This window comes from Oncorhynchus kisutch, linkage group LG19 (genome assembly GCF_002021735.2).
Source record: "Oncorhynchus kisutch isolate 150728-3 linkage group LG19, Okis_V2, whole genome shotgun sequence".
Lineage (NCBI taxonomy): Eukaryota > Metazoa > Chordata > Actinopteri > Salmoniformes > Salmonidae > Oncorhynchus > Oncorhynchus kisutch.
The window spans coordinates 13,955,401-13,982,036 of NC_034192.2; the positions used below are offsets into that span (position 1 = coordinate 13,955,401).

Consider the following 26,636-nt stretch of genomic DNA (forward strand, 5'->3'; position numbering starts at 1 on the left):
GCCCGACTAACCGGTGCACATTGGCTACCCGGACTATCTGCATTGTGTCCCGCCACCCACCACTTTAAAAAATAAATAAATAAAAAAATAAAATTTTGTTTTAACCTTTATTTAACTAGGCAAGTCAATTAAGAACAAATTCTTATTTTCAATGACAGCCTAGGAACAGTGGGTTAACTGCCTGTTCAGGGGCAGAACGACAGATTTGTACCTTGTCAGCTCGGGGGTTTGAACTTGCAACCTTCCGGTTACTAGTCCAACGCTCTAACCACTAGGCTACGCTGCCGCCCACTTGCCAACCCCTCTTTCACGTTACTGCTACTCTCTGTTTATCATATATGCATAGTCAACTTAACCATATCTACATGTACATACTACCTCAATTATCCTGACTAACTGGTGCCTGTATATAGCCTCGACTACTGTTATAGTCTCGCTACTGTATATAGCCTTGCTATTGTTATAGCCTCGCTACTGTATATAGCCTTGCTATTGTTATAGCCTCGCTACTGTTATTTTTCACTGTCTTTTTACTGTTGTTTTTTATTTCTTTACTTGTCTATTGTTCACCTATTACCTATTTTTTACTTAAAATTTGAACTGTTGGTTAGGGCCTGTAAGTAAGCATTTCACTGTTGTATTCGGTGCAAGTGACAAATAAACTTTAATTTGATTTGTCTTTTCTACAAGACATTAAAGTTGTGATTTTGCATTAAAATGTAATGTCCAAAACGCTGGAATCGCCCTTATTATTAAATTGATTGGACACATGCATTCAGTTAAAATATGTTTATTTCCTTAATGATTTAATTCAGTGCTGTCACATTTCATGAATTTCTTCTTTTGTCCCTCTTCTTTTGTTCCTTATTTAGCAACCCTAAGGAATATATCAGTTCCAACTCTAAGGACACAAAGAGACAAAGTAAGATTAATGATTTGTTATGAAATGCAGTGCAATTAATCATGGACAATATTAATTCATACACATTGCCTACTCAGACTAATAGGTGGGAAAATTAACTTTGTGGAATAAGCATATTATATGAATTTCATGTCAAAAGATAAGAAATCTTCAGAGATTCGAGAAAGACATACACATGGTCAATAGATTAGACACACAAGCTAAACATCATACATTAATTGAATTCATACAGTACATCATCCTGTTATTCATTGAGGGTACCATCTCACCTTGTGCCCTCCCAGTCTTGACCGAGAGATGGCTCTGACGACCGCAGGATCCAGGTGGTTTTAATCACCTCTTGGTTATTCTCATTGAAATACTGCCCTGTGAAAGCGGAACAGGACCCTGTGAGGGGAAAAGAGAGAAAGAGGATGACAGAGAAAGAGAATCAGAATAACAGAGAAAATAATATGACAAAATAATAGAGCGTTGCTCACACAACAATTGCATCAAAAACAAAAGTTAACTTACTATGTTACCCATAATGCACTTCGGTGTTTTAAAGCTATACCCCTACTTTACCAACCAGTCTTTGATTCCTTCTGTTATTCTGATTCTCTTTCTCTCTACCTGACATGGTGTACAAGTTTAATAAATATGAACTACTTCAGTGGAATTCCAGACCAGCTCGGCAGATAAGAACCCCAAATGTGGGAATTACCCTAGAGCATCGTCCCGACCACGGTCTGGAGGCGAGGAAGGAAAGGTAATGACACTGTTGAAATGATTTGTCTGAGGCTGCGCGATTCAATGGCAACACCCCATTCCATCCCCCTGGATGCCTCTTCCCCAGAGCTAAACAACCGCTCTGCACATGTTAATAATCTACTTTATGCACACTTTTTTTTTTTTACGCACCCATCACGTTTTTCACTGTTAATCGTGAATGATGACTCTTCACATTCTACCAGTGAAACGTCCATGCAGTATCTGCATACTAACCATTTGATCTCAATCCGTTTCATGGGAATATAAATTGAGATCTTGAATTATGTACAGTGTTTTTTCGTGAGCAGATGGTGTTAACCTTTACCCTACCATGTTTTGCCTAGTGTCACGCCCTGTTCAATTTTGGCGGCACGACAGAAAAATGTGACCGTTTGCACAATCATCCTAAAATGTCATGAGAAATTAGCTAGTTTTTCTTAACAGAAACATTATCTCGTGTTATTATAGTTGGTTATGTTTTATGTAGAATACTAATGAATTTATTATGTGATCTAACTTTATTAAAGAGCACCATGCAGGCTCTGACATGTCGATCAAGCAGCGGGGTGGTAAGTAAAAACGTTTTTGTGCAAAGTAGAGAATCCCGCAAAAGCGCAGAAGATTCAGTAGTTAGCTATCGGGAAGAGGCGTCCAGAGGATTCAGCCAAGCAGCTCCTCCCATGGTTGTTATTAATTGTAGTAGTATTGGTGCTGACAGTGATATGTATAGAATAGTCTACTTCTAATTTGACTTCTGTTTTGTATCTCAAAATAAATCAGTATTTTCTTAAATGGTAAAGACGTAGGCACATACCAATATTTCCCCATGAAATGCAGAAGGCGATGGTTGGCATTTGTGGTTCCTTTATGTTGTAGAAGCCCACCAATGGTTCATTGAGTTCTTTAGTGTCATGCGGATGTTCTCCCACAAGTGATTTGTACGTCCCACTGAGCGCCGAATTGGTTGGCTCAAACTTTAGAGTCATTATAGACCCCAGCTCATTCTTCCATACTCCTGATAGGTGTGCAATCTTTGTAACCTACAATTATGGCAGTAAGAGCATTTATGGATGTTATAGCTGTTGAGATATAAACAAATAGTTTCTTTCCAAAACGCTATATATCCATTTCCAGAAATGTTGGTAAATGAGCTTTTATTGTGAACTTATGAAAGAGATGTGTTTATTTTTTGAAATCATTTGTTTGAAATCACTTGATGGTTTAATTTCAGAGAGACAAATAATCATGTTTTTTATTTACTCTAAACTTCTGCCTCACTATCAGATAAAATAAATAACTGTACAAATGATACATTTGTGACATCAATATGTATTTTTTAAAGAAAAAATATCAATTCAGTAATATGAGATCTGTATGTAAAGAAATTCACATTTTACATTTGAGTTATTTAACAGATGCTCTTATCTAGAGCGACTTACAGGTCATATTCAGTTCAAGGTAAAACAATACATTAAAAAAATTAAGATATGTGGTTGTCTCATCAAGCTATCACAGTCAAATATACAGTATACAAACAATATATTCCAACTAAACAATGGATACATATATCTACAATCTATGCATACAAAATCTGAGAACAGTAATATTTTACACACACACACGACGGTACCCATAAGCAATCATTTCTGGTGAAAAAACACAAATGTAATACATTTGAGTGTATCGCGCTTTGAAAATACCCTTAAAATATTGAAACTATCAATTGCATAATGGAAATCTTTTGAGCATCCATACAACTAACCAACTAATTATTTGTAGCAACGTTTAATCACCTCTTTCAATTTAATCAACACTTTTGCGAGATAATTGGATGGAATTTTATATTTACCTCGGCCATTGCGGAATTTTAGGAGGGAACAATGCTGAGCTAAATGGAAGAAACAAAATAACATTGTTAGGGTCACCTCAGCTACTTCTTATTTCTCACATCTTCTGGGTTAGTTTATATTGAAGGAAGAGTCAAACTTACCGTATCTGATGAGGAGTATCAGTGTAAATCACCCTAAATTTGTATCAATAAGTGCTCAATGAGCTGGCCTTTTTATTATGACTGTAGTGCCCTGAGGGTAACTGCTCTAGGGCTACACCTCCCTGACACTCTTAGCTGAGGGAGGTCCTAGATAAGGAAACTGGCACCACTGAACCTTTGGAACACATTACTATGCCAACTGAAATGAACCAATAACCTGTTAGATCACATTCTTTACTGTTTTTCTCGATTGCTTCAACACTGTGAATGAAACTGTGTGTGAAGGAGAGTCTCCTAGACATTGGACTCTTCTAAATATTTATGCAAGTATTTATTCAAGGGTGAGGTGAGTTTATTTGTTTGTGTTTCAGTCATTCACCATTGTGGCCAAAGATGGCACCTCGCTTCTAGTCCTTAGGAAACTTTGCAGTATTTTGTTTTTTTAATGTATTATCTCTTACATTGTTAGCCCAGAAATTTGTAAGTGTTATTACATACAGCTGGGAAGAACTATTGGATATCAGAGAGACGTCAACTTACCAGCATTTTGACCAGGAATACGACTTTTCTGAAGCAGATCATATATCTGCACCACCCAGGGCATTTGAACAGATCCCAGAGGCCGACCCAAAACAACGCCGCTAGAGAAGAGGTAGGCGGAGCGGTCTTCTGGTCAGACTTCGGAGGCGTGCACACCACCCACCCCTTCCGAGTATATTACTCGCAAATGTCCAGTTCAGTTGACGAAATTAGGGCAAGGGTGGCTTTCCATGGCTCTCTAGTGATATGCTGTCGGAGTCGTTAAAGCCATCTGGATTATCGGTGCGTCTCGCTGACAGGAATAAACATCTCTCTGGGAAGAAGGAGGGCGGGGGTGTATGTTTCATGATTAATGGTGTAATTGTAACAAAATACAGGAACTCAAGTCCTTTTGTTCACCTGACCTATAATTCCTCACAATCAAATGCCGACTATTGTCTCCCAAGATAATTATCTTCCGTTATTGTCACAGCCGTGTATATCCCCCCTCAAGCCGATACCACAACGGCCCTCAAGGAACTTCACTAGACTTTATGCAAACTGGAAACCATATATTCTGAGGCTGCATTTATTGTAGCTGGGGACTTTAATAAAGCACATTTGAGACCAAGTCTACCTAAATTCTATCAGCATATCAACTTTAGCACTTGTTCTGACATAACGCTGGACCACTGTTACTCTAACTTCCACAATGCGTACTAGGCCCTCCCCCGCCCTCCTTTCGGCAAATCAGACCATGACTCCATTTTGCTCCTCCCTTCCTATAGGCAGAAACTCAAACAGGAAGCACCCGTGCTAAGCACTATTCAACACTGGCCTCACCAATCAGAATCCACGCTTCAAGATTGTTTTGATCACGCGGACTGGGATATGTTCCTGGTAGCCTCAGAGAATACTATTGATGTTTACACTGATCCGGTGAGTGAGTTTATAAGTGTATAGGAGATAAGTGTAAGTATATAGAAGATGATGTACTCACTGTGACTATTAAAACCTACCCTAACCAGAAACCGTGGATAGATGGATAGCATTCACTTCTGTCATCATGAAGTATGTTGAGACTAGTCAAGGATCATATCACCTCCACCTTACCTGTCACCAAAGACCCACTTCAATTTGCTTACCGCCCCAATAGGTCCACAGACGATACAATTGCCATCGCACTGCACGCTGCCCTATACCATCTGTACAAGAGGAATACCTATGTAAGAATGCTGTTCATTGACTATAGCTCAGCATTCAACACCATAGTACCATCCAAGCTCATGATTAAGAGTGAGGCCCTGGGTCTCAACCCCGCCCTGTGCAATTGAGTCCTGGACTTCCTGATGGGCCGCCCCAGGTGGAGAAGGTAGGAAACAACATCTCTACTTTGCTGATCCTCAACATTGGGGGCACCACAAGGGTGTGTGCTTAGCCCGCTCCTGTACTCCCTGTTCACCCATGACTGTGTGGCCATTCACACCTCCAACTCAGTCAAGTTTTCAGATGACAGCCTACAGGGAGGAGGTGAGGACTCTCGGAGTGTGGTGTCAGGAAAATAACCTCTCACTCAACATCAACAAAACAAAGGAGATGATCTTGGACTTCAATTGACGGGACAGCAGTAGAGAAGGTGGAATGTTTTATGTTCCTCGGCATACACATCACGGACAAACTGAAATGGTCCACCCAAAAAGACAGTGTGGTGAAGAAGGCATGACAACGCCTCTTCAACCTCAGGAGGCTAAAGAAATTTGGCTTGTCACCGAAAACCCACAAACCTTTACAGATGCATAAAGGAGAGCATCCTGTCGGGCTGTATCACCACCTGGTACGGCAACTGCTCCGCCCACAACCGCAGGGCTCTCCAGAGAGTGGTGCGGTCTGCACAACGCATCACCGGGGGCAAACTACCTTCCCTCCAGGACACCTAAAGCACCCGATGTCACAGGAAGGCCAAAAAGATCATCAAGGACAACAACCACCCGAGCCACTGCCTGTTCACCCCGCTATCATCCAGAAGGTGAGGTCAGTACAGGTGCATCAAAGCTGGGACCGAGAGACTGAAAAACAGCTTCTATCTCAAGGCCAACAGACTGTTAAACAGCCATCACTAGCACAGAGAGGATACTGCCTACAGACACTAGCCACTTTAAAAATTTCACTTTAATAATGTTTACATATCTTGCATTACTCTTCCCATATGTATATACTGTATTGCATATACAATACAGTATATATTGCATATACAATACAGTATCCGTGCCGCTCTGTCATTGCTCATCCACATATTTATATATTCCTTTACTTAGATATGTGTGTATTAGGTATCTGTTGTGGAATTGTTAGATATTACTTGTTAGATATTGCTGCACTGTCTGACCTGGAAGCATAAGCATTTCACTACACTCAGAATAACATCTAATAACCATGTGTATGTGACCAATAAAATTTGATTTGATATTAAAGCGCTTTCAATCAGTATCGCCTCATGCATTATGATTCCAAGATGGCATAGCAGTTCAGACGTCTTTTGTCCTCGTCTTGTCCTGTCCCATATATATATATATATATATTTACTACTTTTTTCACATACCTTTTTATATATATTTTTACATTTTCCATAAACTCATCTTCAAAACACTTTCCTGTAACCCGCCTCACCAATTTATATTTATAAAAAAGTATTATTTACCTCAAATCTGTAATCCTCCAAGAAGCTAGCCAGAAGCTAGCCAGGAGCTAGCCAGAAGCTAGCCAGAAGCTAATCCAGAAGCTAGCCAGAAGCTAATCAGAAGCTAATCCAGAAGCTAATCAGAAGCTAGTTAGCTTCTTTACTGGCTAATCGTTAGTATTCAGCTAACCACGGTTTGTGGTCATCAGCTATCCTTTAGCTCGAAAATCTATCGCCAGTTTTGTATGGCGCAGCGCGGAACGGAACATACCGGACCAATTCTTCTCTCCATGTCCCTGGATTTCAACCGCTAACTCTGGACATTCAGATCTGGATCTCACAGCTAGCTAGCTGCTATCCGTGCGACTATCCGCTTTCGTCGATTCCGGAGCAAACATCAATTATTCCGGAGCTAGCCAGCTGAAGAGTTCCATCAATCACTCCTGGGCTACAATCACCTATCCGGACCCGTTTTACTGCCTACGCGGAGCCCCACCGGACCTTCACAACTGGACTGCCAACGTTATCTACCCGAAGGAGTTATCCGGCTGGCTCCTCCGTCGCGACGTTACCTGAACGCCCATCTGCGGCCCGCTAACCGTTAGCTGTCTTATCGGCTGCTATCTGAATAGACAATCGGACAATTTATTTATTTATTTTTATTATTATTATGATTATTTTTCTTCTTGGGCCTCTATAACTATATATATTGTTTTTTGTTGTCGTTGTGTGATTTGGATTAATCCCCTCTACCACACGGAACCCCACTAATCTACTGACGGAATGCAAGAGGTGGCTAATAACAGACCTCCATCCTATGCTAGCGTGCTACCGATGGCCTGGCAAGCTGTCTAAATCGCCGTGACCCCCAACCAACCTCTCTACTCACTGGACCCTTTTGATCACTCGACTAAGCATGCCTCTCCTTAATGTCAATATGCCTTGTCCATTGCTGTTCTGGTTAGTGTTTATTGGCTTATTTCACTGTAGAGCCTCTAGTCCTGCTCACTATACCTTATCCAACCTATTAGTTCCACCACCCACACATGCAATGCCATCTCCTGGTTTCAATGATGTTTCTAGAGACAATATCTCTCTCTTCATCACTCAATACCTAGGTTTACCTCCACTGTATTCACATCCTACCATACCTTTGTCTGTACATTTGTAGGAACAGGAACAGTGGGTTAACTGCCTGTTCAGGGGCAGAACGACAGATTTGTACCTTGTCAGCTCGGGGGTTTGAACTTGCAACCTTCCGGTTACTAGTCCAACGCTCTAACCACTAGGCTACGCTGCCGCCCACTTGCCAACCCCTCTTTCACGTTACTGCTACTCTCTGTTTATCATATATGCATAGTCAACTTAACCATATCTACATGTACATACTACCTCAATTATCCTGACTAACTGGTGCCTGTATATAGCCTCGACTACTGTTATAGTCTCGCTACTGTATATAGCCTTGCTATTGTTATAGCCTCGCTACTGTATATAGCCTTGCTATTGTTATAGCCTCGCTACTGTTATTTTTCACTGTCTTTTTACTGTTGTTTTTTATTTCTTTACTTGTCTATTGTTCACCTATTACCTATTTTTTACTTAAAATTTGAACTGTTGGTTAGGGCCTGTAAGTAAGCATTTCACTGTTGTATTCGGTGCAAGTGACAAATAAACTTTAATTTGATTTGTCTTTTCTACAAGACATTAAAGTTGTGATTTTGCATTAAAATGTAATGTCCAAAACGCTGGAATCGCCCTTATTATTAAATTGATTGGACACATGCATTCAGTTAAAATATGTTTATTTCCTTAATGATTTAATTCAGTGCTGTCACATTTCATGAATTTCTTCTTTTGTCCCTCTTCTTTTGTTCCTTATTTAGCAACCCTAAGGAATATATCAGTTCCAACTCTAAGGACACAAAGAGACAAAGTAAGATTAATGATTTGTTATGAAATGCAGTGCAATTAATCATGGACAATATTAATTCATACACATTGCCTACTCAGACTAATAGGTGGGAAAATTAACTTTGTGGAATAAGCATATTATATGAATTTCATGTCAAAAGATAAGAAATCTTCAGAGATTCGAGAAAGACATACACATGGTCAATAGATTAGACACACAAGCTAAACATCATACATTAATTGAATTCATACAGTACATCATCCTGTTATTCATTGAGGGTACCATCTCACCTTGTGCCCTCCCAGTCTTGACCGAGAGATGGCTCTGACGACCGCAGGATCCAGGTGGTTTTAATCACCTCTTGGTTATTCTCATTGAAATACTGCCCTGTGAAAGCGGAACAGGACCCTGTGAGGGGAAAAGAGAGAAAGAGGATGACAGAGAAAGAGAATCAGAATAACAGAGAAAATAATATGACAAAATAATAGAGCGTTGCTCACACAACAATTGCATCAAAAACAAAAGTTAACTTACTATGTTACCCATAATGCACTTCGGTGTTTTAAAGCTATACCCCTACTTTACCAACCAGTCTTTGATTCCTTCTGTTATTCTGATTCTCTTTCTCTCTACCTGACATGGTGTACAAGTTTAATAAATATGAACTACTTCAGTGGAATTCCAGACCAGCTCGGCAGATAAGAACCCCAAATGTGGGAATTACCCTAGAGCATCGTCCCGACCACGGTCTGGAGGCGAGGAAGGAAAGGTAATGACACTGTTGAAATGATTTGTCTGAGGCTGCGCGATTCAATGGCAACACCCCATTCCATCCCCCTGGATGCCTCTTCCCCAGAGCTAAACAACCGCTCTGCACATGTTAATAATCTACTTTATGCACACTTTTTTTTTTTACGCACCCATCACGTTTTTCACTGTTAATCGTGAATGATGACTCTTCACATTCTACCAGTGAAACGTCCATGCAGTATCTGCATACTAACCATTTGATCTCAATCCGTTTCATGGGAATATAAATTGAGATCTTGAATTATGTACAGTGTTTTTTCGTGAGCAGATGGTGTTAACCTTTACCCTACCATGTTTTGCCTAGTGTCACGCCCTGTTCAATTTTGGCGGCACGACAGAAAAATGTGACCGTTTGCACAATCATCCTAAAATGTCATGAGAAATTAGCTAGTTTTTCTTAACAGAAACATTATCTCGTGTTATTATAGTTGGTTATGTTTTATGTAGAATAATAATGAATTTATTATGTGATCTAACTTTATTAAAGAGCACCATGCAGGCTCTGACATGTCGATCAAGCAGCGGGGTGGTAAGTAAAAACGTTTTTGTGCAAAGTAGAGAATCCCGCAAAAGCGCAGAAGATTCAGTAGTTAGCTATCGGGAAGAGGCGTCCAGAGGATTCAGCCAAGCAGCTCCTCCCATGGTTGTTATTAATTGTAGTAGTATTGGTGCTGACAGTGATATGTATAGAATAGTCTACTTCTAATTTGACTTCTGTTTTGTATCTCAAAATAAATCAGTATTTTCTTAAATGGTAAAGACGTAGGCACATACCAATATTTCCCCATGAAATGCAGAAGGCGATGGTTGGCATTTGTGGTTCCTTTATGTTGTAGAAGCCCACCAATGGTTCATTGAGTTCTTTAGTGTCATGCGGATGTTCTCCCACAAGTGATTTGTACGTCCCACTGAGCGCCGAATTGGTTGGCTCAAACTTTAGAGTCATTATAGACCCCAGCTCATTCTTCCATACTCCTGATAGGTGTGCAATCTTTGTAACCTACAATTATGGCAGTAAGAGCATTTATGGATGTTATAGCTGTTGAGATATAAACAAATAGTTTCTTTCCAAAACGCTATATATCCATTTCCAGAAATGTTGGTAAATGAGCTTTTATTGTGAACTTATGAAAGAGATGTGTTTATTTTTTGAAATCATTTGTTTGAAATCACTTGATGGTTTAATTTCAGAGAGACAAATAATCATGTTTTTTATTTACTCTAAACTTCTGCCTCACTATCAGATAAAATAAATAACTGTACAAATGATACATTTGTGACATCAATATGTATTTTTTAAAGAAAAAATATCAATTCAGTAATATGAGATCTGTATGTAAAGAAATTCACATTTTACATTTGAGTTATTTAACAGATGCTCTTATCTAGAGCGACTTACAGGTCATATTCAGTTCAAGGTAAAACAATACATTAAAAAAATTAAGATATGTGGTTGTCTCATCAAGCTATCACAGTCAAATATACAGTATACAAACAATATATTCCAACTAAACAATGGATACATATATCTACAATCTATGCATACAAAATCTGAGAACAGTAATATTTTACACACACACACGACGGTACCCATAAGCAATCATTTCTGGTGAAAAAACACAAATGTAATACATTTGAGTGTATCGCGCTTTGAAAATACCCTTAAAATATTGAAACTATCAATTGCATAATGGAAATCTTTTGAGCATCCATACAACTAACCAACTAATTATTTGTAGCAACGTTTAATCACCTCTTTCAATTTAATCAACACTTTTGCGAGATAATTGGATGGAATTTTATATTTACCTCGGCCATTGCGGAATTTTAGGAGGGAACAATGCTGAGCTAAATGGAAGAAACAAAATAACATTGTTAGGGTCACCTCAGCTACTTCTTATTTCTCACATCTTCTGGGTTAGTTTATATTGAAGGAAGAGTCAAACTTACCGTATCTGATGAGGAGTATCAGTGTAAATCACCCTAAATTTGTATCAATAAGTGCTCAATGAGCTGGCCTTTTTATTATGACTGTAGTGCCCTGAGGGTAACTGCTCTAGGGCTACACCTCCCTGACACTCTTAGCTGAGGGAGGTCCTAGATAAGGAAACTGGCACCACTGAACCTTTGGAACACATTACTATGCCAACTGAAATGAACCAATAACCTGTTAGATCACATTCTTTACTGTTTTTCTCGATTGCTTCAACACTGTGAATGAAACTGTGTGTGAAGGAGAGTCTCCTAGACATTGGACTCTTCTAAATATTTATGCAAGTATTTATTCAAGGGTGAGGTGAGTTTATTTGTTTGTGTTTCAGTCATTCACCATTGTGGCCAAAGATGGCACCTCGCTTCTAGTCCTTAGGAAACTTTGCAGTATTTTGTTTTTTTAATGTATTATCTCTTACATTGTTAGCCCAGAAATTTGTAAGTGTTATTACATACAGCTGGGAAGAACTATTGGATATCAGAGAGACGTCAACTTACCAGCATTTTGACCAGGAATACGACTTTTCTGAAGCAGATCATATATCTGCACCACCCAGGGCATTTGAACAGATCCCAGAGGCCGACCCAAAACAACGCCGCTAGAGAAGAGGTAGGCGGAGCGGTCTTCTGGTCAGACTTCGGAGGCGTGCACACCACCCACCCCTTCCGAGTATATTACTCGCAAATGTCCAGTTCAGTTGACGAAATTAGGGCAAGGGTGGCTTTCCATGGCTCTCTAGTGATATGCTGTCGGAGTCGTTAAAGCCATCTGGATTATCGGTGCGTCTCGCTGACAGGAATAAACATCTCTCTGGGAAGAAGGAGGGCGGGGGTGTATGTTTCATGATTAATGGTGTAATTGTAACAAAATACAGGAACTCAAGTCCTTTTGTTCACCTGACCTATAATTCCTCACAATCAAATGCCGACTATTGTCTCCCAAGATAATTATCTTCCGTTATTGTCACAGCCGTGTATATCCCCCCTCAAGCCGATACCACAACGGCCCTCAAGGAACTTCACTAGACTTTATGCAAACTGGAAACCATATATTCTGAGGCTGCATTTATTGTAGCTGGGGACTTTAATAAAGCACATTTGAGACCAAGTCTACCTAAATTCTATCAGCATATCAACTTTAGCACTTGTTCTGACATAACGCTGGACCACTGTTACTCTAACTTCCACAATGCGTACTAGGCCCTCCCCCGCCCTCCTTTCGGCAAATCAGACCATGACTCCATTTTGCTCCTCCCTTCCTATAGGCAGAAACTCAAACAGGAAGCACCCGTGCTAAGCACTATTCAACACTGGCCTCACCAATCAGAATCCACGCTTCAAGATTGTTTTGATCACGCGGACTGGGATATGTTCCTGGTAGCCTCAGAGAATACTATTGATGTTTACACTGATCCGGTGAGTGAGTTTATAAGTGTATAGGAGATAAGTGTAAGTATATAGAAGATGATGTACTCACTGTGACTATTAAAACCTACCCTAACCAGAAACCGTGGATAGATGGATAGCATTCACTTCTGTCATCATGAAGTATGTTGAGACTAGTCAAGGATCATATCACCTCCACCTTACCTGTCACCAAAGACCCACTTCAATTTGCTTACCGCCCCAATAGGTCCACAGACGATACAATTGCCATCGCACTGCACGCTGCCCTATACCATCTGTACAAGAGGAATACCTATGTAAGAATGCTGTTCATTGACTATAGCTCAGCATTCAACACCATAGTACCATCCAAGCTCATGATTAAGAGTGAGGCCCTGGGTCTCAACCCCGCCCTGTGCAATTGAGTCCTGGACTTCCTGATGGGCCGCCCCAGGTGGAGAAGGTAGGAAACAACATCTCTACTTTGCTGATCCTCAACATTGGGGGCACCACAAGGGTGTGTGCTTAGCCCGCTCCTGTACTCCCTGTTCACCCATGACTGTGTGGCCATTCACACCTCCAACTCAGTCAAGTTTTCAGATGACAGCCTACAGGGAGGAGGTGAGGACTCTCGGAGTGTGGTGTCAGGAAAATAACCTCTCACTCAACATCAACAAAACAAAGGAGATGATCTTGGACTTCAATTGACGGGACAGCAGTAGAGAAGGTGGAATGTTTTATGTTCCTCGGCATACACATCACGGACAAACTGAAATGGTCCACCCAAAAAGACAGTGTGGTGAAGAAGGCATGACAACGCCTCTTCAACCTCAGGAGGCTAAAGAAATTTGGCTTGTCACCGAAAACCCACAAACCTTTACAGATGCATAAAGGAGAGCATCCTGTCGGGCTGTATCACCACCTGGTACGGCAACTGCTCCGCCCACAACCGCAGGGCTCTCCAGAGAGTGGTGCGGTCTGCACAACGCATCACCGGGGGCAAACTACCTTCCCTCCAGGACACCTAAAGCACCCGATGTCACAGGAAGGCCAAAAAGATCATCAAGGACAACAACCACCCGAGCCACTGCCTGTTCACCCCGCTATCATCCAGAAGGTGAGGTCAGTACAGGTGCATCAAAGCTGGGACCGAGAGACTGAAAAACAGCTTCTATCTCAAGGCCAACAGACTGTTAAACAGCCATCACTAGCACAGAGAGGATACTGCCTACAGACACTAGCCACTTTAAAAATTTCACTTTAATAATGTTTACATATCTTGCATTACTCTTCCCATATGTATATACTGTATTGCATATACAATACAGTATATATTGCATATACAATACAGTATCCGTGCCGCTCTGTCATTGCTCATCCACATATTTATATATTCCTTTACTTAGATATGTGTGTATTAGGTATCTGTTGTGGAATTGTTAGATATTACTTGTTAGATATTGCTGCACTGTCTGACCTGGAAGCATAAGCATTTCACTACACTCAGAATAACATCTAATAACCATGTGTATGTGACCAATAAAATTTGATTTGATATTAAAGCGCTTTCAATCAGTATCGCCTCATGCATTATGATTCCAAGATGGCATAGCAGTTCAGACGTCTTTTGTCCTCGTCTTGTCCTGTCCCATATATATATATATATATTTACTACTTTTTTCACATACCTTTTTATATATATTTTTACATTTTCCATAAACTCATCTTCAAAACACTTTCCTGTAACCCGCCTCACCAATTTATATTTATAAAAAAGTATTATTTACCTCAAATCTGTAATCCTCCAAGAAGCTAGCCAGAAGCTAGCCAGGAGCTAGCCAGAAGCTAGCCAGAAGCTAATCCAGAAGCTAGCCAGAAGCTAATCAGAAGCTAATCCAGAAGCTAATCAGAAGCTAGTTAGCTTCTTTACTGGCTAATCGTTAGTATTCAGCTAACCACGGTTTGTGGTCATCAGCTATCCTTTAGCTCGAAAATCTATCGCCAGTTTTGTATGGCACAGCGCGGAACGGAACATACCGGACCAATTCTTCTCTCCATGTCCCTGGATTTCAACCGCTAACTCTGGACATTCATATCTGGATCTCACAGCTAGCTAGCTGCTATCCGTGCGACTATCCGCTTTCGTCGATTCCGGAGCAAACATCAATTATTCCGGAGCTAGCCAGCTGAAGAGTTCCATCAATCACTCCTGGGCTACAATCACCTATCCGGACCCGTTTTACTGCCTACGCGGAGCCCCACCGGACCTTCACAACTGGACTGCCAACGTTATCTACCCGAAGGAGTTATCCGGCTGGCTCCTCCGTCGCGACGTTACCTGAACGCCCATCTGCGGCCCGCTAACCGTTAGCTGTCTTATCGGCTGCTATCTGAATAGACAATCGGACAATTTATTTATTTATTTTTATTATTATTATGATTATTTTTCTTCTTGGGCCTCTATAACTATATATATTGTTTTTTGTTGTCGTTGTGTGATTTGGATTAATCCCCTCTACCACACGGAACCCCACTAATCTACTGACGGAATGCAAGAGGTGGCTAATAACAGACCTCCATCCTATGCTAGCGTGCTACCGATGGCCTGGCAAGCTGTCTAAATCGCCGTGACCCCCAACCAACCTCTCTACTCACTGGACCCTTTTGATCACTCGACTAAGCATGCCTCTCCTTAATGTCAATATGCCTTGTCCATTGCTGTTCTGGTTAGTGTTTATTGGCTTATTTCACTGTAGAGCCTCTAGTCCTGCTCACTATACCTTATCCAACCTATTAGTTCCACCACCCACACATGCAATGCCATCTCCTGGTTTCAATGATGTTTCTAGAGACAATATCTCTCTCTTCATCACTCAATACCTAGGTTTACCTCCACTGTATTCACATCCTACCATACCTTTGTCTGTACATTTGTTGGAGGAAATTATGGTTGAAATGACTAATTATGTATACATTCCAATCAGAACTGACTAGTCCAAATGCTATAATGTACTGTACATGTATGAATTTTCTCTCTTGCTCCCATTCGCAATTGTATATAATGTAGTCAGGAGTTTAGTAACAATGACGGTCTGTTCCTTGTACAAATGAAAGTCCGTCCCTGCCACCTGGAGATAGTACATTCTCCAGACTGTCTAGAATGCTGATTTATACTGACTGACCTTGACTTCAGGTGTGGAGCGAAGGCTCGAGAACTATAGGGCCTCTCTACCGGTGTCATGAAAGAGATAGAACATTTAGAAAACGCTGACGTCATTTTCTGTTTATAACCTGTGGAAAAATGTGTATGTGGCAGTACTCTCTTGAAATAAACGCTGTTACCTGAGTTTAAGACTGGGGCTCTGTCCATTCCTATAATAATAATAATAATATGGGTTTTACAATCCCATAGAATGCATTGACAGAGTAATTAATTCTGATTGGGAAATAATACAGAGGAATTTAGAATTCCACTAACAACATTATACCTCGATGCTATTTTATCACCCCCAGAAACCTCCTTTTACTCTCTGTTCCAAACGTTCTAGACGACCAATTCTTATTGCTTTTAGCCGTACCCTTATTCTACTCCTCCTCTGTTCCTCTGGCGATGTAGAGGTGAATCCAGGCCCTGCAGTGCCTAGCTCCACTCCTATTCCCCAGGCGCTCTCTTTTGACGACTTCTGTAACCGTAATAGCCTTGGTTTCATGCATGTTAACATTAGAAGCCTCCTCCCTAAGTTTGTTCTATTCACTGCTTTAGCACACTCTGCCAACCCGGATGTTCTAGCTGTGTCTGAATCCTGGCTTAGGAAGACCACCAAAAATTCTGAAATTTTAATCCCAAACTACAACATTTTCAGACAAGATAGAACTGCCAAAGTGGGCGGTGTTGCAATCTACTGCAAAGATAGCCTGCAGACTTCTGTCCTACTATCCAGGTCTGTACCCAAACAATTTGAACTTCTACTTTTAAAAATCCACCTCTCTAAAAACAAGTCTCTCACCGTTGCACCCCAGCCATCCTACAATCTAAACTTGATGCCCTCAATCTCACAAATTATCAATGAACCTACCAGGTACCTCCCCAAAGCCTTAAACACGGGCACCCTCATAGATATCACCCTAACCAACTTGCCCTCTAAATACACCTCTGCTGTCTTCAACCAAGATCTCAGCGATCACTGCCTCATTGCCTGCATCCGTAATGGGTCAGCGGTCAAACGTCCTCCACTCATCACTGTCAAATGCTCCCTGAAACACTTCAGCGAGCAGGCCTTTCTAATCGACCTGGCCGGGGTATCCTGGAAGGATATTGATCTCATCCCGTCAGCAGAGGATGCCTGGATATTTTTTTTAAATGCCTTCCTAACCATCTTAAATAAACATGCCCCATTCAAGAAATTTAGAACCAGGAACAGATATAGCCCTTGGTTCTCCCCAGACCTGACTGCCCTTAACCAACACAAAAAACATCATATGGCGTTCTGCATTAGCATCGAACAGCCCCCGTGATATGCAGCTGTTCAGGGATGCTAGAAACCATTATACACAGGCAGTTAGAAAAGCCAAGGCTAGCTTTTTCAAGCAGATATTTTCTTCCTGCAACACTAACTCAAAAGTTCTGGGACACTGTAAAGTCCATGGAGAATAAGAACACCTCCTCCCAGCTGCCCACTGCACTGAAGATAGGAAACACTGTCACCACTGATAAATCCATCATAATTGAGAATTTCAATAAGCATTTTTCTACGGCTGGCCATGCTTTCCACCTGGCTAATCTGACCCCGGTCAACAGCACTGCACCCCCCACAGCAACTCGCCCAAGCCTTCCCCATTTCTCCTTTTCCCAAATCCGTTCAGCTGATGTTCTGAAAGAGCTGCAAAATCTGGACCCCTACAAATCAGCCGGGCTAGACAATCTGGACCCTTAACTTTCTAAAATTATCTGCCGAGATTGTTGCCACCCCTATTACTAGCCTGTTCAACCTCTCTTTCGTGTCGTCTGAGATTCCCAAAGATTGGAAAGCAGCTGTGGTCATCCCCCTCTTCAAAGGGGGGGGACACTCTTGACCCAAACTGCTACAGACCTATATCTATCCTACCATGCTTTTCTAAGGTCTTCGAAAGCCAAGTCAACAAACAGATTACCGACCATTTCGAATCTCACCATACCTTCTCTGCTATGCAATCTGGTTTCAGAGCTGGTCATGGGTGCACCTCAGCCACGCTCAAGGTCCTAAACGATATCTTAACCGCCATCGATAAGAAACATTACTGTGCAGCTGTATTCATTGATCTGGCCAAGGCTTTCGACTCTGTCAATCACCACATCCTCATCGGCAGACTCGACAGCCTTGGTTTCTCAAATGATTGCCTCGCCTGGTTCACCAACTACTTCTCTGATAGAGTTCAGTGTGTCAAATCGGAGGGTCTGCTGTCCGGACCTCTGGCAGTCTCTATGGGGGTGCAACAGGGTTCAATTCTTGGACCGACTCTCTTCTCTGTATACATCAATGAGGTCGCTCTTGCTGCTGGTGTGTCTCTGATCCACCTCTACACTGACGACACCATTCTGTATACTTCTGGCCCTTCTTTGGACACTGTGTTAACAACCCTCCAGGCAAGCTTCAATGCCATACAACTCTCGTTCCGTGGCCTCCAATTCCTCTTAAATACAAGTAAAACTAAATGCATGCTCTTCAACCGATCGCTACCTGCACCTGCCCGCCTGTCCAACAACACTACTCTGGATGGCTCTGACTTAGAATACGTGGAGAACTACAAATACTTAGGTGTCTGGTTAGACTGTAAACTCTCCTTCCAGACCCATATCAAACATCTCCAATCCAAAGTTAAATCTAGAATTGGCTCCCTATTTCGCAACAAAGCATCCTTCACTCATGCTACCAAACATACCCTTGTAAAACTGACCATCCTACCAATCCTCGACTTTGGCGATGTCATTTACAAAATAGCGTCCAATACCCTACTCAACAAATTGGATGCAGTCTATCACAGTGCAATCTGTTTTGTCACCAAAGCCCCATATACTACCCACCATTGCGACCTGTACGCTCTCGTTGGCTGGCCCTCACTTCATACTCGTCGCCAAACCCACTGGCTCCAGGTCATCTACAAGACCCTGCTAGGTAAAGTCCCCCCTTATCTCAGCTCGCTGGTCACCATAGCATCTCCCACCTGTAGCATGCGCTCCAGCAGGTATATCTCTCTAGTCACCCCCAGGGCCAATTCTTTCTTTGGCTGCCTCTCCTTCCAGTTCTCTGCTGCCAATGACTGGAACGAACTACAAAAATCTCTGAAACTGGAAACACTTATCTCCCTCACTAGCTTTAAGCACCAGCTGTCAGAGCAGCTCACAGATTACTGCCCCTGTAAATAGCCCACCTTTATTTTGCAAATAAATAACTAAAAATAACTGATATCACATTTACATAAGTATTCAGACCCTTTACTCAGTACATTGTTGAAGCAGTTTTGGCAGCAATTACAGCCTCGACTCTTCTTGAGTATGACACTACAAGCTTGGCACACCTGTATTTGGGGAGTTTCTCTTATTCTTCTCTGCAGATCCTCTCAAGCTCTGTCAGGTTGGATGGGGAGCGTTGCTGCACAGCTATTTTCAGGTCTCTCTACAGATGGTTGCGGCAGGTTCAAGTCCGGGCTCTGGCTGGGCCACTCAAGGACATTCAGACGCTTGTCCCGAAGCCGTGTACTTAGGGTCCTGTTGAAATGTTAACCTTCACCCCATATTGAGAGTTGTACACAAACGGACAAGAGATTTGTTTTGAACCTACATGCAAGGCAGGGATTTAACCTGGGAGCCACTGAGACCTTCACACTTTTACCGGTTCATATGTTTGACATTGACAGTTGTTGAATTGTACTTAAAAAGAGAAAATGTCAGATTTGAACCCACAATCTTTTGGTTTCAAGCCACTGGTTCCTTCACACTTCTACATTGTTATTTTGTCGCCTTCAAACATATGTTTGGCTTCGAGCTCAGTGACGAAGACATGAAAGTCATCCTGAGTTTCAACAGGAACTGGAGAGGATTCACTATGGAATGGTGAGTCCAGAGTTCCAGAGTGTCTAGATGCTGACTTCAACCCCACTATCCTCTTTACCTGTTCTTCCCTGACGTACCCTCCTCCTCACTGCAGGGGCAACAAGCACAAAGACTTCCCTCTGCATGCAGAGTACTGAAACCTCAGAGTGGAACTGGAGCTAAAGACAGAACGGACACTGACCTGACACCCACATTCCTATACAGTAGTGCCCGTCTTCCTGTCGGTGAAAAACACTGGGGACATACAGCGAGAAGTCCAGTAGTTGTATATAGATTCAACCAATACTTTGACATTGTTCTTGAGATACAGAAAAGTTCAGGAGGCAAACAGAACATCCACTGATAATGTCAGTGTGTAATGTAATACAGTTGAAGTTGGAAGTTTACATACACCGTAGCCAAATACATTTAAACTCAGTTAACAATTTCTGACATTTAATCCTAGTAAAAAATTCCCTGTCTTGGGTCAGTTAGGATCACCACTTTATTTTAAGAATGTGAAATGTCAGAATAATAGTAGAGAGAATGATTTATTTCAGCTTTTATTTATTTCATTTTTTCCCCCCAGTGGGTCAGAAGTTTACATACACTCAATTAGTATTTGGTAGCATTGCCTTTAAATTGTTTTACTGTTTCGGGTAGCCTTCCACAAGCTTCCCACAATAAGTTGGGTGAATTTTGGCCCATTCCTCCTGACAGAGCTGGTGTAACTGAGTCAGGTTTGTAATGCCTCCTTGCTCGCACACACTTTTTCAGTTCTGCCCACAAATTTCCTAAGGGATTGAGGTCAGGGCTTTGTGATGGACCACTCCAATACCTTGACTTTGTTGTCCTTAAGCCATTTTGCCACAACTTTGGAAGTCTGCTTGGGGTCATTGTCCATTTGGAAGACCAATTTGCGACCAAGCTTTAACTTCCTGACTGATGCCTTGAGATGTTGCTTCAATATATCCACATCATTTTCCATCCTCATGAAGCCATCTATTTTGTGAAGTGCACCAGTCCCTCCTGCAGCAAAGCAACCCCACAACATGATGCTGCCACCCCCGTGCTTCACGGTTGGGATGGTGTTCTTCGGCTTGTAAGACTCCCCCTTTTTCCTCCAAACATAACGATTGTCATTATGGCCTAACCGTTCTATTTTTGCTTCATCAGACCAGAGGACATTTGTCCAAAAAGTACAATCTTTGTCCCCATGTACAGTTGCAAAGCGTAGTCTGGCTTTTTTATGGAGGTTTTGGAGCAGTGGCTTCTTCCTTACTGAGCGGCCTTTCAGGTTATGTCGATATAGGACTCTGTTTTACTGTGGATATAGATACTTTTGTACCTGTTTCCTCCAGCATCTTCACAAGGTCCTTTGCTGTTGTTCTGGGATTGATTTGCACTTTTCGCACCAAAGTATGTTCATCTCTAAGAGACAGAATGCGTCCCCTTCCTGAACGGTATGACGGCGGCGTGGTCCCATTGTGTTTATACTTGCGTACTAATGATTGTACAGATGAACGTGGTACCTTCAGGCATTTGGAAATTGCTCCCAAAGATGAACCAGACATGTGGTCTACCATTTTTCTTTCTGAGGTCTTGGCTGATTTCTTTTTATTTTCCCATGATGTCAAGCAAAGAGGCACTGAGTTTGAAGGTAGGCTTTGAAATATATCCTCAGGTCAATGTCCAATTTTCCAAGCTGTTAAAAGGCACAGTCAACTTCTGACCCACTGGAATTGTGATACATTGAATTATCAGGGAAATAATCTGTCTGTTAACAATTGTTGGAAAAATGACTTGTGTCATGCACAAAGTAGATGTCCTAACCGACTTGCCAAAACTGTAGTTTGTTAACAAGAAATTTGTGGAGTGGTTGAAAAACGAGTTTCAATGACTCCAACCTAAGTGTATGTAAACTTCCGACTTCAACTGTAAGTGCCAAATAGTGTTGCCTTTACTTGTTCAGAGTTTAAACACGTTTATTATAAATGTTGCACAGTTGTAAGTGTACTTACATGTTGGAAAGTGCCTTTCAAATCATGGTGTCCCTGTGCGCCTTGTTCTAATATAAAATTCTATTCATCATTGCTTAGACAGCGCTCTTTAGAGATATATCTCAAACAATATGTTAACATTGACAATTTACACAGTAAAATGTGATTAATTCCAGAATTTATTGATGTTCTGCACTAAGATGTCATGTATTTCGATATATTTAAACTGCTAACCATGATATATGAATATTTTCTTATCAACTGCACAATGACTGGAGCAAAGAAAGCTTTATTGGTAAAAAATAAATGTATTTAACCTTTCACAAAAGGGAACTGGGAATTTCACAACAGTCTCAACCCACATCATGAGTCAGTCAATGGGTAGAAGTGCTTTATCCTGTTAGGCAAGGAGTGTGGATGACTATTTCTAGGGAAAACGGCTCCTATGAGTAGGAATTTGATGGAAGGGAGTGTTCAACAAAATATCTTAATGCATATAGGTCAATGTACTATTTGGATAAGCTATGTCTATACTATGTCTATATGCCAATTTTCTACTCGTTGGCTGTTTTTATCCCTGAAACAAAAACAGATGGATTTAAATGAAAAATCTCACAGTTGATATGTAATACTGTACATCACATACAATGTCCATGTACCATTGTGGTATTTCTGTAACTTACTTCAGTAAGACCAGGTATGACATACCCAGCTCCTATGGTTAAACTATGAATTCCTATGGTTAACATCAATTCTATAAAGTCATATTGGTAATGTATGGCCTGTAAATGTGGATGAAAAAGTTTGAGAGAGACCATTGGAGACTCAAATCGAAAGAGACAAACAAACTAGGTCATGTGAGAAGCCACAAACACCCTACTGTGCGTTAGCAGATCCTAGGCTCCAGATTTCCTACCAAACCCTCAAGCTTTTTTCAATCCTACCATTACCATTGTGCATTATGCTAGGTTAGCATGCTATAACATAGGTCAGAGTGTATATGTCATGAGAAATACAATACTGAAACACACAGATACTAAATCAGTCAATCGCTAGAAACTAGCTCAAGGATGGCTATTTATGCATATTGTCTTAAAGGGAGAAATAATAATGAATCTAAACAGAGAGAGGACAGACATCTCAACCAAGTCATATCACCAGATGTAACTTTCCTTAAAATTCAGCATTGAAGTAGGGAAAGAAGTAGGGAAACACCATTCAGAGAGACAGTACAGTTTTTCACATGTTCAGAAATCAAATAAACATGAAGTATATTTGCATGCAAAGAAAAGTAACATCATAACACACATAGCTGTCATCATCACATTAAAATGATGATTTGACTTCATAATACTTATTTAAACAGTTTGAGCCTCTGCAGAGAGAGTGTATACTGTAAAATACAGTACATTGGTCAAAATAAACCACGTAGGGCCTCACCCTCTCATTGGGCAGACTCTCCAGTTCCTGTTGAAGCCCAGAATGGTCTTCATTTCCTCGTCGCTCAACACAAAGTCAAACACCTGCATGGTTCAAAAAGACAATTACCCCACAGCCACACACGTGAACTAAATCAGATGACACACCTCTTCAAATAATGGAGAATTATGGGAGATAATACCTGGCAATTCTCCTGGATACGTGTGGGGGTGATAGACTTGGGATAGACTCGCTTCATACTCGTCGCCAAACCCACTGGCTCTATGTCATCTACAAGACCCTGCTAGGTAAAGTCCCCCCTTATCTCAGCTCGCTGGTCACCATAGCATCATCCACCTGTAGCACGCGCTCCAGCAGGTACAGTGCCTTGCGAAAGTATTCGGCACCCTTGAACTTTGCGACCTTTTGCCACATTTCAGGCTTCAAACATAAAGATATAAAACTGTATTTTTTTGTGAAGAATCAACAACAAGTGGGACACAATCATGAAGTGGAACGACATTTATTGGATATTTCTAACTTTTTTAACAAATCAAAAACTGAAAAATTGGGCGTGCAAAATTATTCAGCCCCTTTACTTTCAGTGCAGCAAACTCTCTCCAGAAGTTCAGTGAGGATCTCTGAATGATCCAATGTTGACCTAAATGACTAATGATGATAAATACAATCCACCTGTGTGTAATCAAGTCTCCGTATAAATGCACCTGCACTGTGATAGTCTCAGAGGTCCGTTAAAAGCGCAGAGAGCATCATGAAGAACAAGGAACACACCAGGCAGGTCCGAGATACTGTTGTGAAGAAGTTTAAAGCCGGATTTGGATACAAAAAGATTTCCCAAGCTTTAAACATCCCAAGGAGCACTGTGCAAGCGATAATATTGAAATGGAAGGAGTATCAGACCACTGCAAATCTACCAAGACCTGGCCGTCCCTCTAAACGTTCAGCTCATACAAGGAGAAGACTGATCAGAGATGCAGCCAAGAGGCCCATGTTCACTCTGGATGAACTGCAGAGATCTACAGCTGAGGTGGGAGACTCTGTCCATAGGACAACAATCAGTCGTATATTGCACAAATCTGGCCTTTATGGAAGAGTGGCAAGAAGAAAGCCATTTCTTAAAGATATCCATAAAAAGTGTTGTTTAAAGTTTGCCACAAGCCACCTGGGAGACACACCAAACATGTGGAAGAAGGTGCTCTGGTCAGATGAAACCAAAATGTAACTTTTTGGCAACAATGCAAAACGTTATGTTTGGCGTAAAAGCAACACAGCTCATCACCCTGAACACAACATCCCCACTGTCAAACATGGTGGTGGCAGCATCATGGTTTGGGCCTGCTTTTCTTCAGCAGGGACAGGGAAGATGGTTCAAATTGATGGGAAGATGGATGGAGCCAAATACAGGACCATTCTGGAAGAAAACCTGATGGAGTCTGCAAAAGACCTGAGACTGGGACGGAGATTTGTCTTCCAACAAGACAATGATCCAAAACATAAAGCGAAATCTACAATGGAATGGTTCAAAAATAAACATATCCAGGTGTTAGAATGGCCAAGTCAAAGTCCAGACCTGAATCCAATCGAGAATCTGTGGAAAGAACTGAAAACTGCTGTTCACAAATGCTCTCCATCCAACCTCACTGAGCTCGAGCTGTTTTGCAAGGAGGAATGGGAAAAAATGTCAGTCTCTCGATGTGCAAAACTGATAGAGACATACCCCAAGCGACTTACAGCTGTAATCGCAGCAAAAGGTGGCGCTACAAAGTATTAACTTAAGGGGGCTGAATAATTTTGCACGCCCAATTTTTCAGTTTTTGATTTGTTAAAAAAGTTTGAAATATCCAATAAATGTCGTTCCACTTCATGATTGTGTCCCACTTGTTGTTGATTCTTCACAAAAAAATACTGTTTTATATCTTTATGTTTGAAGCCTGAAATGTGGCAAAAGGTCGCAAAGTTCAAGGGGGAATACTTTCGCAAGGCACTGTATATCTCTCTGGTCACCCCCAAAACCAATTCTTTCTTTGGCCGCCTCTCAATCCAGTTCTCTGCTGCCAATGACTGGAATGAACTACAAAAATCTCTGAAACTGGAAACACTTATCTCCCTCACTAGCTTTAAGCACCAACTGTCAGAGCAGCTCACAGATTACTGCACCTGTACATAGCCCATCTATAATTTAGCCAAAACAACTACCTCTTCCCCTACTGTATTTATTTATTTTGCTCCTTTGCACCCCATTATTTCTATCTCTACTTTGCACATTCTTCCACTGCAAATCTACCATTCCAGTGTGTTACTTGCTATATTGTATTTATTTGTATTGTATTTACTTCGCCACCAAATAAATAAATACAAATTAAGATTTCCCTTAACTGGAACTAAGGGGCCTAGCCTGAGCCAACTTACTTTTAGCCAGTAGGGGCTCCTGAGCAGCGCAGCGGTCTAATGTACTGTATTCATTTGGAAATGACAATCTTTTCAAAATGATCGTTGTGTTCAGCCAAGACTTTCCTTCGAAATGGCTCTGCATGTTTTGACCTGAGACTTAGACTTTTGCGTATATGTTTAGTTTCCACCAAAAGTTTGTCCATTTCATGTTGCATCCAAAAATCTGCCTTTTTTGAATATACACTCCCCCCAAGGGGACACACACACATCCAAAGTACAATTTATATTTTGTGTGCATTGTGCCCGCCAACCCCTCTTTTATGCTGCTGCCAATCTCTGTTTATCATATATGCATAGTCACTTTAACTATACATTCATGTACATACTACCTCAATTAGCCCGACTAACCGGTGCACATTGGCTACCCGGACTATCTGCATTGTGTCCCGCCACCCACCACTTTAAAAAATAAAAAAAATAAAAAAGTTTTTTTTTGTTTTAACCTTTATTTAACTAGGCAAGTCAATTAAGAACAAATTCTTATTTTCAATGACGGCCTAGGAACAGTGGGTTAACTGCCTGTTCAGGGGCAGAACGACAGATTTGTACCTTGTCAGCTCGGGGGTTTGAACTTGCAACCTTCCGGTTACTAGTCCAACGCTCTAACCACTAGGCTACGCTGCCGCCCACTTGCCAACCCCTCTTTCACGTTACTGCTACTCTCTGTTTATCATATATGCATAGTCAATTTAACCATATCTACATACTACCTCAA

At 41.3% G+C, this 26,636-nt stretch overlaps 2 protein-coding genes across 2 annotated transcripts; both read right to left on the reverse strand.

The window, feature by feature from the left end:
• Positions 1-774: 774 nt before the first annotated feature.
• Positions 775-3,781, reverse strand: LOC109879115 (avidin-like). The gene is made up of 5 exons (XM_031798344.1): positions 3,663-3,781; positions 3,522-3,560; positions 2,487-2,712; positions 1,192-1,309; positions 775-901 (listed from the first exon to the last, which is right to left on the reverse strand). The coding sequence occupies exons 2-5, from the start codon at positions 3,528-3,530 to the stop codon at positions 865-867; spliced, it is 390 nt and encodes a 129-aa protein (XP_031654204.1). The 5' UTR covers positions 3,531-3,560; positions 3,663-3,781; the 3' UTR covers positions 775-864.
• A 4,865-nt stretch (positions 3,782-8,646) lies between these two features.
• Positions 8,647-11,652, reverse strand: LOC109910064 (avidin). The gene is made up of 5 exons (XM_031798380.1): positions 11,534-11,652; positions 11,393-11,431; positions 10,358-10,583; positions 9,064-9,181; positions 8,647-8,773 (listed from the first exon to the last, which is right to left on the reverse strand). Exons 2-5 carry the CDS (start codon positions 11,399-11,401, stop codon positions 8,737-8,739), a joined length of 390 nt encoding a protein of 129 aa, XP_031654240.1. The 5' UTR covers positions 11,402-11,431; positions 11,534-11,652; the 3' UTR covers positions 8,647-8,736.
• Between the last annotated feature and the right edge of the window lie 14,984 nt (positions 11,653-26,636).